The sequence below is a fragment of the Merops nubicus genome, unplaced genomic scaffold (assembly GCF_000691845.1).
Source record: "Merops nubicus isolate BGI_N331 unplaced genomic scaffold, ASM69184v1 scaffold48486, whole genome shotgun sequence".
NCBI lineage: Eukaryota > Metazoa > Chordata > Aves > Coraciiformes > Meropidae > Merops > Merops nubicus.
In genome coordinates this window covers 1-13,583 of record NW_008615255.1, presented here as the reverse complement: position 1 = coordinate 13,583, position 13,583 = coordinate 1, and the positions used below count along the sequence as shown (strand labels likewise).

General features: G+C 37.7%; 1 protein-coding gene across 1 annotated transcript; it reads right to left on the bottom strand.

The window, feature by feature from the left end:
- Positions 1-28: 28 nt before the first annotated feature.
- ZBTB41 (zinc finger and BTB domain containing 41) lies at positions 29-13,357 on the bottom strand. The gene is made up of 10 exons (XM_008942460.1): positions 12,170-13,357; positions 10,515-10,722; positions 9,746-9,815; positions 7,659-7,806; positions 6,829-6,958; positions 4,747-4,842; positions 4,144-4,250; positions 2,577-2,682; positions 1,486-1,574; positions 29-826 (listed from the first exon to the last, which is right to left on the bottom strand). Exons 1-10 carry the CDS (start codon positions 13,287-13,289, stop codon positions 183-185), a joined length of 2,718 nt encoding a protein of 905 aa, XP_008940708.1. The 5' UTR covers positions 13,290-13,357; the 3' UTR covers positions 29-182.
- Between the last annotated feature and the right edge of the window lie 226 nt (positions 13,358-13,583).

Here is a 13,583-nt window from a genome sequence, read left to right as displayed (position 1 = left end):
CTCTTTCAGTATGCATCAAAATGTGCCTAAATGTTCAAATATTATGTAAACAAACCTGTTTTTCCAAAACTATGCAGAAGACTCATGAGTCCAAATAAAATATAAAATATAAATCTTAAATGCCATATCAGCCCTTCTGTTGGCTAATGGCTTAGTAAATTAGGTGGAATGTTAGGGTCTGATCACGAATGTTCATTGTTTGAAATATTCTGTACGGCAGGAGCTGTATCTAGCCCCAGTAAAGTTCCCAGATACGATTGGTCTCTAGGATCCAACATTTGCTCAGGCCTTACAGGATGAACAATATTTGCAGGCTGAGGAGTAAGAGTGTACTTCTCTAGAAAGGACAGGTCTGTTGCTCGCTGATAATCTGTCTGCTCAGGCTGTGGAGGAAGGATGCCGTGCGACTGAGCAGGATGCTGCCCCAGCTCAGCCTGCGGATCTGACATCTGCACTGGGACCAGGGTCACAGGCACACACACCTCCGGAGACACGTTCTCTAGCAAAGTTTTGGCTTCCGACTGATATGCTTTGGGCTGTTCCACATATTGTTTAGCCTCGGTGTGGTAAACTTTGTCATCAGAGGTGTACTGCACTGGTAAGGAGACTAGCTTTTCCTCTGAAGAAGACGTCAATGCCTCCTCCGCAGCCTTTGACCCGTGAACATGGTCAATATGATATTTCAGCTTGTCTTTTCGTTTAAACGTTGCATTGCAGTGCTGGCAATTAAAAGGTCGAGCATCTGAATGAATAACCATGTGTTTTGTTAACGTCTTCTTAATTCTAAAAGGCTGGTTACAGATTTGACATTTGTAGGGTTTCTCCCCTGTAATTACAGAGAAGTTAGCATTAGTTATTCTGAGTAACACCACGTCACACATAAATATGCAAATACATACATGGATTATGTACACAGAGATCTAGCATAAAACAATGTTACTGAAAACGAAGAGCATATGCCTAGCATCAATTCTGGAATCAAGGGTGCCATTAGAAGTTTGTTTAGAAGTTGTTATTAGCGTACCCTTCTCCTTAGATACAATTTACTCAACACTTGGGATTTCTGTTAGGTACACACAAAAATTATCAGAACATAAACCAAATAAAAAAGAGCAGTCTTTACACTGTTAAGATACTGGTATTAAACTAATTCCATTTGTACTTCTAAACACTTCAAAACAGCAACTATCTTCCTGAACATACAGCAAAAAAAATAAAGTCAAACAGGCAAGGACACAAACCTTCCCAAAGGCAAAGGAGCACCACAAACCTGTGCTGAGGATTATCAATATTTCAACTGATGGCGTTGAGAAGGTAGTATTCAGGAATGATCAATATATAAGAAAGAATAAAAAGTCTTGCTGCTTCCTGCTACTCTTGCCCTGAATGCTTAACAACCATAATGAATTAAATAATTCCATTGATGCCGATGCATAGAAATTACATTCGTATATGCTTTGTGATTTTCTTGGGGTTTATTTTTACCTGAATGTGTCCTAAAATGCATTTCCAAACTTGATTTCCCTTTAAAAACTTTCTTACAGACTTCACACTGGTGAAATGTTGCTTTATATCTTTAAATAAGAAAAGACATTTCAAGTTAGATGAAAGGGTTTTTTTTAAAACAAACTAACAATAAAGCTAATTGTACAGTCCTTACTGAAATCTTTAACTGCAAAATAGCTCAACATCAGTTTCCAAATTTCCTCACTTACATTAAAATTTCCTGATATCTGCATACCAATAAGGTCAATTAAGACTACTCAATATTCAATCTTACATTCTGCTAAACAGACTACTAATTAGTAGTCAAAGAGCAAAAGCCACTGTAACACCTTTTCTGACCCCAAAAATTTCCTTAAGTAATAGTTTTTGCCCAACATCCACAAGAGGCTTTCCTTCCACTTTGGCAGAATTATGCTATAAGTAAAGTACAAGGAACAGTTTAGGCTACTGGCTACCAAGAAAAAAACAAGAGTAAGTAAACAAAGGACAAGGTACTATTCTTTCACAACACAGACATGTCTTTAACAGCTTCTACATGATGCTAACGAGTGCAAAAGCAGTTAAAACACATCATCTGAAACAAACATCTCAATTTATTTGAGATCTCTGAAAGGCTTATTTTTGGAGCTCAAGAATTTAAAAACCCTAAGGCATTTTGAAATTGTAGGCATAATTCAGGTTTCTAAGTTTTTACCTACTTTCAGAGCCACTATTATGCTAATAGCTTCTAAGATACCTAACTGTGAGATAGCTCTCACAGGGCTTAAATAATGTCTAATAATTCAGCCTTAACTGGTCAGAAATGACAATATTACAGGAAACCATCAATTCAGAACAACATTGAGACAGCTAATTGACAGATTTAAATTTGACCTGTTTTTATGGTTGAAGAGTGAAGGCAATTTTCTGACATTCACTTCAAACTGTAGCAATGATATTCGTATCAAGACTAAGGCAATGGGCATCACAAACACACACACTCTACTAAAATTCTGCAAGAACATGCAAGTCCCAACAAAATCAGTTACAGTCCGAAAGTACTTACGCAGCTGTAAAAAAGCCACACTTACTTCTGCCAAACCTTTTCTCCTAGATGAACACTTTTATAATGAACAGTAAGGTGATCTCTGCGGCCAAAACATTTTCCACATTCCTCACACTGATGTGCTTTTTCACCTACATGGGCAAAATTCAATAAATTTTGGTTAAAGGTTCCAGAACTTATTAAATATCCAAGAGCTGTAATTGTAAAACATAGAGTAGGTCCATGTCCGGCCAATCGAGCTCTTCTGTACCTTACTCACAGGAGGATTCTCTGTTACCAAAGGACAAAATTCAGGAAGTACATTGGTTCTATCAGAGTAAGGATTTTTACTACTTATTACATACGACTATTATTGACTATTTGTCATTTCTACAAAGAAATTCATGCTGATGAGTTAAGTGACACTTCCCCAAATACCCACTGCATGAGAGGTACAAGGCAATGACTGGGAATCTACTCTCATCATGATGACTCAAAATGTGATATTTTCAACAGTTCAGGGGCCTTAAAAGAGAAGCTTATTGGAACTATTTTTGGCTTCTAATTCTTAGAACTCAAAATTACATCACAGTATTTATCTTTTTGATTATCCTGATTTACATAGTTACCTTTTTCTTTTATGCTGCTGTTTAAAAGTATCTTGATTCTTTTTAGTCATCTTGAGATCTTCCACAAAGTGGCAGAATATTTCTTCTCATGTAAGTAGGAGGAGTGTGGACAGTCAAAGAATGTAACTTTCTAGAGGGGGGAAAAGCAAATAGAGTAGAAAAGAGGATTTTTTTTGTTTGTTTCTTTTTGTACTTGAGTTTTCAAAGATTTCTTTATTTTATAGCAGACATTATGATTTCATAAAAAAAGAAGCTGTTCAACATAAAGGCTCAGGAAGTTTAGACTCTGATCACTTTCATATTTTCATGCTGCCTAGAAAGTATTTTGCCTCCTAGATGGCCCCATTCCCTTTGGAACCTGTTCTAAAAAAGGACAAGTCCCTAGAGAATCTTCACTCTTCCTACACATTTGATAACCTTTCTGCTCTCAGTGCAACAGATTTTTATTTTTTCCTCCTGATCATCCCTACCTGGCTCTTCTCAGGGTTGACTCCCTCTACTTTCCTTCCTTCCTTTCTTCTGCCCCATAACAGACTTCAGAAGCACCTCTTTGACGCTTTTACATTAAAGTGATCAGTGTACAAACTTTGACAGAGACTCTGACAGCTTCTTCTGTGTTGTGGTAAAAATGTTTCACAAAATTGCTATTAAAAAAAAAGAAATCTGAACTCATTAAAAAATCCTCCTTTTTCACTTTTGCTTTTTTTTTTTTTTTTTTTTTTATTATTTTTAAAGCAATTCATTGTTACATGTTTTTGACTGTCCCTCAGCTTTCTATGTTAACATGGAGGAAACATTTGGCTTTCACACCTTGAAAACATGTAAGATTAACCCTACTTTAGTAGACCTTAAAAATAGCGAGAGAAATTTTTATTAGGCCTAAAGCATAGCATATACTGAGAAAAATTTCCATAATTAATTTTTTTATTTGATCTCATTTCAAAATTTGTAACTTCAAAGCAAATCTTCAAAGAAAATACCTACCTGAATGTACTTTTTTGTGTTTTGTGAGATGGTCATGCCGAATAAATGTCTTCCCACATTCTTCACATTCATACCTCTTGTCATCATGGTGGACTCTTAGGTGAAGTCTGTATATTTACAGTCATAAATATAACCTTAAACTGCCATTTTTTAACACACTTGTAATGCTAATTCCATGCAAAATACCAGAAAACACAGTCTTTCATGTTTCACACAAATATCAGGAAATAACTTTCAGTTGAGGTATGCTTAAACTGCAATTAGAAGGCAAGAACAGAGCTAAACTCTCATATCTGACATTAATTTAGTAGGACATTTTAGTCCTCCACTTATTTTCTGTTTGAATAACAAATACACAGGTTTTAGATGTGCAAGCAAATCAACTTTGATACAAGATTTGCATGACATTCTGTGTTTAAACTACTAACATATTAAATGAATGCTCACACATTATCGATACATTTTCAGTATCTAAGCATTTCCTAATGCTTTCAGTTAGAATAACTCAAAACACACACATTATGAATTACATACGCGTTCATTTTATCAATATATTATCAAATAAGAAAGCTTAACAGCTTCTTATTTAACAAAAAACTGTACCTGTAAGAGCTTCCATGACGAAAACTCTGCCCACAAATGCTGCAAAGATGTGGCTTCTCTCCACTGTGGATTCTCAGATGTTCTTTCAAAGTTGTTCTGGTTAACAAAGTCAGTAAAAGTAAAATTTTAAGCAACGTCACTACCACTTTAAAGTGGAACAGTCTACAAATATTTCAGTTTCTCTAACTCTTGATGGATTACAGTATATCCAAGTATCTGCACCAATTTCATCAGATACATATGCGTACACATGCAATGAAAGTCAGCATGGCAACCTGCTATTGACTGAACCACCTGGGTCTAGAAACCATATAAGCAAAACAAAACATTTGGTCACACATTAAAGAAAAAATCGATGTTGACACTATTTTCTATGTAATAATTTCCCTGTTACCACATGTATATCTAAGCCAAAGTTTTTGACTTGAAGGAAATATAGATCACAGATGTTAATTTAACTCAGCACAGAGCTTATTTAAATATATATACACATTTATTTATACACACATAGGTATGTAAGTAACTACTATAACCTTTCCAACAGGAAAAAAAAAGTGCATGCAGGTGAAAATTCCTCTCAAGGAAAAGAATCAGACAGTAAAATCTACTGCATACACACCTGTTAAATGTGTGAACTAAACAAGAGAGAATTCTTTGGATTTTGGAAAACTTTAAAGATCTCCTATATAGAGCAGTGCAAGACCCCTGCACTGAAGTGATGTCAGCAACCGTTTAAAATTCATTTTTTTTCCCCCCTCATATGTGTAGAAAAGCAATGGGGGACAGGGCAAAATCTTATTTCTATGGCAATTTTAAATATTAGAATTTATGAGCTGTGAACTTTTAGAGCTTCAACTTTTCAAAACACTAACTTTTTTTTCCTCCATTTAGAGAAGCATCAGCAAAGGTTTTATTATTCCAACTTCAGGAATCCATTCTTGCACAAGTCCAGTTTCCTATGAGCCATTCTCACAAGTGTTCCTGATCTTCCTGTCCTCATCAGTGTATCAGTAACCCCAGGCAATGCTCAAGGCTTGGGGAGGAGTGGCTGGAAAGCTGTCAGGCAGAAAGGGACCTTTCTCCTGCTGGACAGCTGGCTGAACATGAGCCAGCAGTGTGCCCGGGTAGACAAGAAGGCCAACAGCATCCTGGTCTGTATCAGAAATGGTGTGGCCAGCAGGAGGAGGGAGGTGATTGTGCCCCTGGACTCGGCACTGGTGAGACCACACCTTGAGCACTGTGTCCAGTTTTGGGCACCACAGGATAAGAAGGACATGGAGGTGCTGGAGCGGGTCCAGAGAAGGGCAAAAAAGCTGGTGAGGGGTCTGGGGAAACATGGCTCATGAGGGGTTGTTGAAGGAACTGGGGTTGTTTAGTCTGGAGAAGAGAAGGCTGGGGGCAGACCTTATTGCTCTCTACAACTCCCTGCAAGAAGGCTGTAGTGAGGTGGATCTTGGTCTTTTCTCCCAGGTTACTAGTGATAGGACAAAAGGAAAAGGGCTCAAGTTGCACCAGAGCAGGTTTCAATTGGATATTAGGAAGAATTTTTTTCATGAAAGAGTAGTGAGGCATTGGACCAGGTTGCCCAGGGAGATGGTGGAGTCACCATCCCTGGAGGGATTCAAAAAACGTGTAGATGTGGCACTTGGGGACATGGTTTAATGGTCATGACGGTGTTGGGTGATGGTTGGACCTGATGATCTTAGAGGTCTTTTCCAACCTTAATGATTCTATCTATAAATATAGATATTTATGAAAATATCTATAGCACAAAACTCTTTCCCAATAAATCAGACGTTCTAGTACAACACAGGAACTCTAAGTGAAGTGAAAAAGAAATAAGAATTTCTTAATGTAGTTTTGTTTCGTAATTAATTACCTACATTTGTCACCCTTTATTTTAGAGGTTGTCAGAAAATGACATGCTACCTGTGGCTCTGCTGCTACATTTTAATACACTAGTCCTCTGAAATGGTCTTGTTTATGTTAAAAACTCAAAGCATATTCAGAATCAAACAAAGCACCTTAAGCAGTTCTCTGTTCTGCTGTAGTAGTCACACAGGTAGCCACACAACTCCTTACCGTTCCCTAACAGACTTTCCACAGATGAAACAGGTCCATTTTCTCTTTCCTCCATGAGTACATTCTATATGGCGTTTCAGATTCCCTGTGTCATTAAACTGACGGCCGCAGATATCACAAGGAAAAGGCCCTACGAAGAGACAGACACACACAGCAACATTCACTGCCAGTTAAAGCAAACGAGATGCACGGACTGGTTCCTAGTGAAAACCCTGATCAATTTACAAAGCAAAAGTTTTGTCTAAACAAACAATTAATGTTTAGTACAGTCAGCACACTTCAATTAGACCCTGTGCACTTTCTGCTCAGGTAAGTTATATCTAATATCTGGTACTTTGGCAAGTTGCATGATTGTAAAGCAAAAATTTAGAAGCAATAGTGACAAGTTATTAATCCCACTCAGACTTTTTGAAAAACCAAGTTCCCATTACTATCACCAATCTAGTTCCTACACAGCAGAAATAGTCAGCAGGACTAAAAAAGTATTTGGAATACTTCAGAATGAAAGAGAAAAGTCTTTGGAAAATTTCAGGAAGAATCTGACTTCATAGTTAAGAAACAATTTTGGTCAGAAAAATTCAGTTTAAAAATGAAACTAACCTTAATTCTTCTCTCCACCCAAAACTTTGCATTTATTTAGGTACAACAAATAAGTATAAAAAAACAACCAACAAAACCCCCCCACCAAAAACCAAAATAACTCTCCCACAAAACTGGAAAAGAGAGAACTGGAAAAGGAGGTGGGTGGAAACCAGACTGCTCAGGACATACAATGGTGGAAGAAGGTTTTACTTTAAATCTATTGCTGACATGTCAGAAGGTTTCTATACCGAGATGGAATTTTTCTTGATGTTTCAGTCTTGCAAATCGGGATTTAAAGTGCTCTTCACAGTAGGTGCACTTAAAGGGCTTATCCTGAGAGTGAAGGATCATATGTTCCTCTAAATGAAGTCTTCGAGTGAAAGATTTCTTACAGATCTAAAACGATAACACACTTTGTCAAAGACACATCAGTTATAACCAGATTTTTTTTCCTATTCATAAACTCCTAACAGTTTAGATAATCCGCAACCATGTAAGATTAGACACATATTCTTCAAAAGCATATGCTATCCCAACTTGCAACACCTCGCAGGGGTAAAAGCTGTTGCAGTCCAAGCTACTGTAGAACAAGTCACACCTGTTCCTTTATTTCCTCTGGGAAATTCTCTGACAGGATGCAGTAAAATGCCAATACCAGCAAAGAAACGTAACTCAAAATATATTTTTGATATACAGAACTTTCGCAGCATTAAAATTACACAAATTATCAGTAGCCATTAAAGTAAGCATGCAGTTCAGTTACGGAATTAAAGCCAGAGCTCAAAATCAGGTATTTAAACTAGGTATTACGATTTAACATCAGGGTCCTGTGCTTTAACATAGATCAACAGGGCACTCACCAACTTCACTGTGAAACTCGTGCCACTGTTTGTAATGGCTGGATTCAGTCCTGCCTAACTCCCATACACTAAATCATGCCATCAGCTTCCAGAGCACACCTGAATAACACTCTTTTGGCCTCAAGAAATCAGAAGAAACAGCTTTATTTGGTTAAAAACTCATGAATGTTAAATACAAGCATAAAAAAATCCCATACCTGTAAGAAGTATTGTGGGGGTTTTTGCCTTCTTGTTTTTCTTCACTAATACTCTACTATTTCTGTGAATTTGCTCATATTCCTCAAGAATTAAATTATGGTCACCAAATCCTGGTGTTTGCACATGGACTACAGCATAAACCAACAACCTGACAAAATCCTGCAGCTTATATGGAATCATAAAGGTTGGAAAAGACCTCCAAGAGGATCAAGTCCAACCATCAACCCAACACTACCATGACCACTAAACCATGGCATGAAGTACCACATACAGATCTGGGCCACCTCAGCCCTCAGAACACACTAAACAACCTGAAAACAAAGTCACAGCTCCTAAGGGTTCTGTTCATTCTCCAACTGCTATAAAAGCTAAAATTTTAACCCTGTTTTCAATCCAAGTCCAGTTTCAATGCACAGAAGCAGCAGGAGAGCTGCAGCTACTTTTTAAAGATTTCTACTTAACATAAAGCTTTGAAGCAAAAAAAAAAAAACAAACCTCTAAAAAAAAAAAAAACCTCTAAAACAAAGTATAGAGTTTAGCAAATAATTCATCTAAGTAAGTAAATAAAGTACTTTCTGGGACATGAACATCAATAATGTTGCAGGACTGATTGATAACCACTACGAAAAATATTCCTTATCTAGTAACAAACAGAACCTGTAATACGTTCATAGACTGTAACATCCTCTGGAAGATAACACCTTTTGGTCTACCACACACCAGCACAATGGTGCCACCCTCAACAGAATGAACACTACAAATTCCTAGAGTTGATATCTCCCAACCTCCTACGGTGTAAGTGCAAGTTCACAAACAAAGGAAGTTTAGTAATTATGTTACAGCATGTGACATTACAGACGTATAGTAGTTTGCATAAATAAAATAGCTGAACTAAAAAAAATAATGACAAGATTCCTCTAAAAAAAAAGAAACAATGTGCGTAATGCATGGGAGAACAAATACTCTGGTTTTAAAGTATTTGTAACACTCAATGCTAAATCATCTGATTTATTTTAACAACAGTAATAACTGATCCAATTAAAAAAGAAATAGTGTCTTCAACTATTTTAGAATTCAATTTGATACTATCTACCTGGTCATAAGCTGTATATACAGATAAAGCTCAGTCTCTAAATCAGTACCTAAAGAGGAAACTTAGACCATCACAAAGCCCACTGAGATTTCACAGATACACGTGCCATATTTTCACTTCATTACTGAAGTCTCAAAGCACAGTATCTATATGGAAAAACCAAAAGTACTCAAGGATTACTTACATCACATTTCCAACCTTCACTCTTTGTCTTCTTGATAGAAAGAAATTCTTGTACATTTTCTGGATGAAACCTAGGAGACAGACAGAAGCTGAAAATAGCTGCAAGTTTCTAAGGTGAAGATCACTAAAATACTAAACAGCCATTTGTAAACTTGTGTCATGTCTGTCATGAAAGCTGATCAACAGAACAGAATACTGGTAATGAGACAATTCTAAAGGCACAAGTAACTGGAAAGCAGTGTTGACTGCAGACTCCTGCAGAATCTCCTTGGATGTTCAAAAGACAGAGGACACTTTCAATTATAATGTTGTGTGGCTATTTACAAAGAATGATAAAAAGGCATATGTAAATAATACCTTGCAATGAGACCTGTCATACACCTAAGGATCTGCAAGGAAATGGTTTATCCACGTATTAACATCGACATCTAGAAACAAAGAGATTTTATTCTTCCTCCAAATTAAAAGCAACAGAGGTAACTACTACAACGGTCGTGCTCTGAGTGACTGTGCTAGCTAATCTGAGTACTCTAAAACATAGAGCAAAAGCCTAGGGCAGAACTCCCACAGAACTGCCACTGCTCTTCAGTGACCTGTGCACTCCTTAGGGCAGGTTAGTTGCTACTGCTAATCCCCATTTCCTTTGAGAAGATACTTACTAGAAAAAGCAGTTACAGAAATAATGCAGAATATGCTGTGTGCATACATACTTTTGAACAAAAAAAAAAAATATTTTTTCATAAATGTGAGACAAATTTGCTCATACTTGCCTCTTCACGTGCTTGGCTAAAGTCTTTTTGCTTGCATGCAGCTTATTGCAGTAGGGACACTTGTGTTCCTTTTTATGAAAGTCAGTATCACTGGAGTGTTTCTTCCTGTGCACTGTCAGGTTGGACTTTGTCGAATAGCGCTGATGACAGATGTCACACTCAAAAGGCTTCTCACTCGTATGCACACGTGTGTGGCTCTCATATTTGCCTATATAATAACAACAAAAAAATCTGTTAGCAGAGATGGTAACAGGTATCACCTACAATGCCCACATCTGGGGTTTGTTCTATAGTCTCGCTCTCAAACCTGGCCACGATCTAAGCCCCTTCCACACACATCTAAACACTTCTACTGGTTTACAGCACTGAAAACTGCAGGGTGATAGCATACGAGTTTCAAGCAAGATGCCTCCGTACACTTCCATCTTAACTATTTTTAGGACAGAAGAGTGAAAATAGAAGGGCTCTGTATTACTGTCAAAGCTGTGCCAGGGTGATGAGTCCCTCTGGCTCAAGCCAACAGCATACTCTGTTCTCAGTATTCAAAGTTATAGTACTGCTCTTTCACTACACTGACTGTGATGCATCTTTTCAAAACAGGGAACAGCCTTCCAAGAAACCAGTATTTTTAAGGTACTTTCAAATAACAACACTGAAGGAGTGATACAGATCCTTGCAAACAACCTATATTTGGGATTCAAGGTACAAACATCAACAAAAATACTGCTCTCATTTCTTCAACACTGCTTGTACTCCCTTTTCTGTTTGCCATTTTTTTTTTCCAAGAATAGAATTCTGCACCACATCAAGGATCTACCTACTTCAAGTCAGTCAGAGGCTCTCCACCTTCTACTAGGTAACTTTTATTCCTCTATAGAATATGCATCATACTTCTGGGAGTTAGATAAAGAAAGGAACTGTTTCTTTCCTAATTCCCATAATTGAAACGAAGTTGATACCTTACATGACCGTAATTCAACATTTATTCCAGTTGTACCATAGTAATTACTTCTAACGTGGGAAAAAAAGGACAGTAAAGAAGTGGATGGGCCAGGACTGGAATTTCTACTCTTCTCATATCCTGAGCAATTATACACCTAGATGGGACTGTAACAGAAATGATCCTAAAAAACAGATTAAGCTGACTAAGTGTTACTTGGTACTAACTACAGATCAGAAGAATCAAGCTAGAGGTCAGAGTATCTACATATCACGTAAAAGAGATTAATTTCAGGCTGGCTGACAATGGTGCTGTGTTACTACAGCGATAATGACAGCTTCATTATTTAAAATTAACCTGGCAGAAAATACAGAACAGGTCTCAGAATTCATGCAAATTATCTTTTAACACCTTGCTGTATTGCCCTCCTTTCTCAAGGCTGCTTTTACATATCACACTAGCAACCAGAATCCAGAGCAGTGAAAGAGAAAAAAAATACCATTTGCAGATTTTTTAAAAAAATGCACTCAGCTATTTTATGGAAACTGTTCAGCATTGCAGACACAACAACTCAGTGCACTCGGAAAAACCAGAGCCACTCTGGGTCAGGGTCACAGAAATCCTGCTCCAGGACAGAGAAAAAGCAGTTTATTTCCCGCACAAACAGCACCACCACGCGGTGAAAGGGGAAAAGATCAAGCTAACTTGCTCTTACCTATTCGATCAAATTTTTTGTCACACTTGGGACACTGCAGTAGCTTTTTGCTACTGCTGTGGATGGTGACTGGCGCTAAGCCTTCAGGAATACTTCCCACAGCATCTACTGCCTCAGAACCCTCCTCAGTATCATTCTGTTCTTTTTCACTGTGTTCTTCAGACTCTGAATCTTCACCTGACATTTCCTCTTCCTGTCCCTCTTCATCAGCATTGCCTTCACTTTCACTGTCTTCAAACTCGCTTCTATCAGAAGTTTCCTTGTCAGAACTGATTTTTTCCAAATTGCTGTCAGAGGCATCACCACTTTCATTGTCACTGTTCCCAAATTTAGCTGGACATTTACGGTTTCTCGTCGAGCGCCTAGTGGAAAAGTTTGCCTTCTCAACCATTTTTAACCCATGTTTTCTCTCCAGTGAAAGGGACCTGTGGGCTTTAGCCAAATGATTTTCTAAGGACTTCTTGTAACAGAAACTTCGACCACAAAAAGTGCACTGATGACTACTTAATAGTTTACCTGTCAGTTCACTGAGTGTTTCCACTGGTGTAGGTGCATCAGTTATATCAGTCTGTACGTTAGACACACTTTCATTATTTAATAGCTTCACTGCATCTATGATATCTAAAAATTTTGCTGCTTCCAGCACTAGTGGAATTTCATTTTTATATACAAAAAACTCAGACGTGTAAAGGAACTCAAGCAAATGCTGAAAGACAGAATGAGTGACATGATCTAAGGTGACAACATCGGTGCTTGGATTTTTGCTCAGACAGGCGTGAAAATAACTACTCCCAACAGCCACTACAACCTTATGGGCACTAAATTCTTTTCCTTCTACAATTATGAGTAAGTCACAAAATGAAGGATGTTTCTGTCTATCGTCATTTAAGTATTTAAGCAGATTTTTGTTATACTGAAAGGAGCTCAGGAGCTTTCTTTGTTCTGATGATGGCAAAAGTTCTTGGGAAGATTCAAGCGGATCCACAGGAGCTATTTCTGCAGACTTTGGGACAATTTCTTGCGCACAGTCCACTACAAGAATTTGTTCTGAAGTATCTTTCTCATGGCCGAGATGAACCTTGTCGTTTAGATTTGCAGTGAGCCGTCTCCTTTTCTTCATTGCAGAAGCACAGCTTCAAAATCAGGAGCTTCATAGGTGAACTGGCAAATAATTCTTGTGAGGACCTGGTTCTGCTCCAAACCTTGAGAAAATACGTAACAGTAATTTCATAATCTGCAAAAGAATTGTGATAAGGATCACTCTTGGCGCTTAACTGCAAATTCCGTTTTTACAAATGCTTTCCATATGTCACGCTTAATTTTATCTACTCCTCATACGTTAGGCTTTTATTAAATTTTATTAAATTAATAAAACCTCATCACTTCCCGTTCCAGCCCGCGGCATAACGCTACT